At 63.5% G+C, this 446-nt stretch overlaps 1 protein-coding gene across 1 annotated transcript in view; it reads right to left on the bottom strand.

Annotated features, from left to right (window-relative positions):
- The window catches only part of SP1 (Sp1 transcription factor), an 18,371-nt gene that overhangs the window by 772 nt on the left and 17,153 nt on the right, over positions 1 to 446 (bottom strand). Inside the window, exon 5 of the mRNA XM_031065311.1 lies at positions 9 to 155. Coding sequence (XP_030921171.1) covers positions 9 to 155 — 147 coding nt within the window. The remainder of the gene's footprint in view (positions 1 to 8; positions 156 to 446) is intronic.

Raw genomic sequence — 446 nt, 5'->3', positions numbered from 1 at the left:
GCCCGGGCCCGCCGTGTCCATGGGGACGGCCGAGACGTTCATGGCCACGCTGGCGGCGCCTCCCTTCTTGTTCTGGTGGGTCTTGATGTGCTTGGAGAGGTGGTCGCTGCGCATGAAGCGTTTGGGGCACTCCGGGCAGGCGAACTTCTTCTCTCCTGGGGGAGGGACGGGGGCGTGAGGGATGGAGGGGAGAGAACTGGGATTTGGGAAGGGGTTCCTGCCCTCTGAGAGAGGAGTCAGGCCCTGGAGCAAAGACCTGAAGGCCAACGCTCCAGGACGCTGGAATTTTGGGAACAGTTTGGGACCTTGGGAAAAGGTTCCTCCCTGTGAGGATGCTCAGGCTCTGGAGGGGCTCTCAGCCCCAAGAGCTCAGAGCCAACAGCGCAATTTCAGCTCTGGGGATCCCTGAGGCTGCCCCACGAGCCAGAGCAGCCAGCCCAGAGCCC

Source organism: Geospiza fortis, unplaced genomic scaffold (assembly GCF_000277835.1).
Source record: "Geospiza fortis unplaced genomic scaffold, GeoFor_1.0 scaffold1828, whole genome shotgun sequence".
Taxonomy (NCBI): Eukaryota; Metazoa; Chordata; class Aves; order Passeriformes; family Thraupidae; genus Geospiza; species Geospiza fortis.
This window is presented reverse-complemented; position numbering and strand designations above follow the sequence as displayed.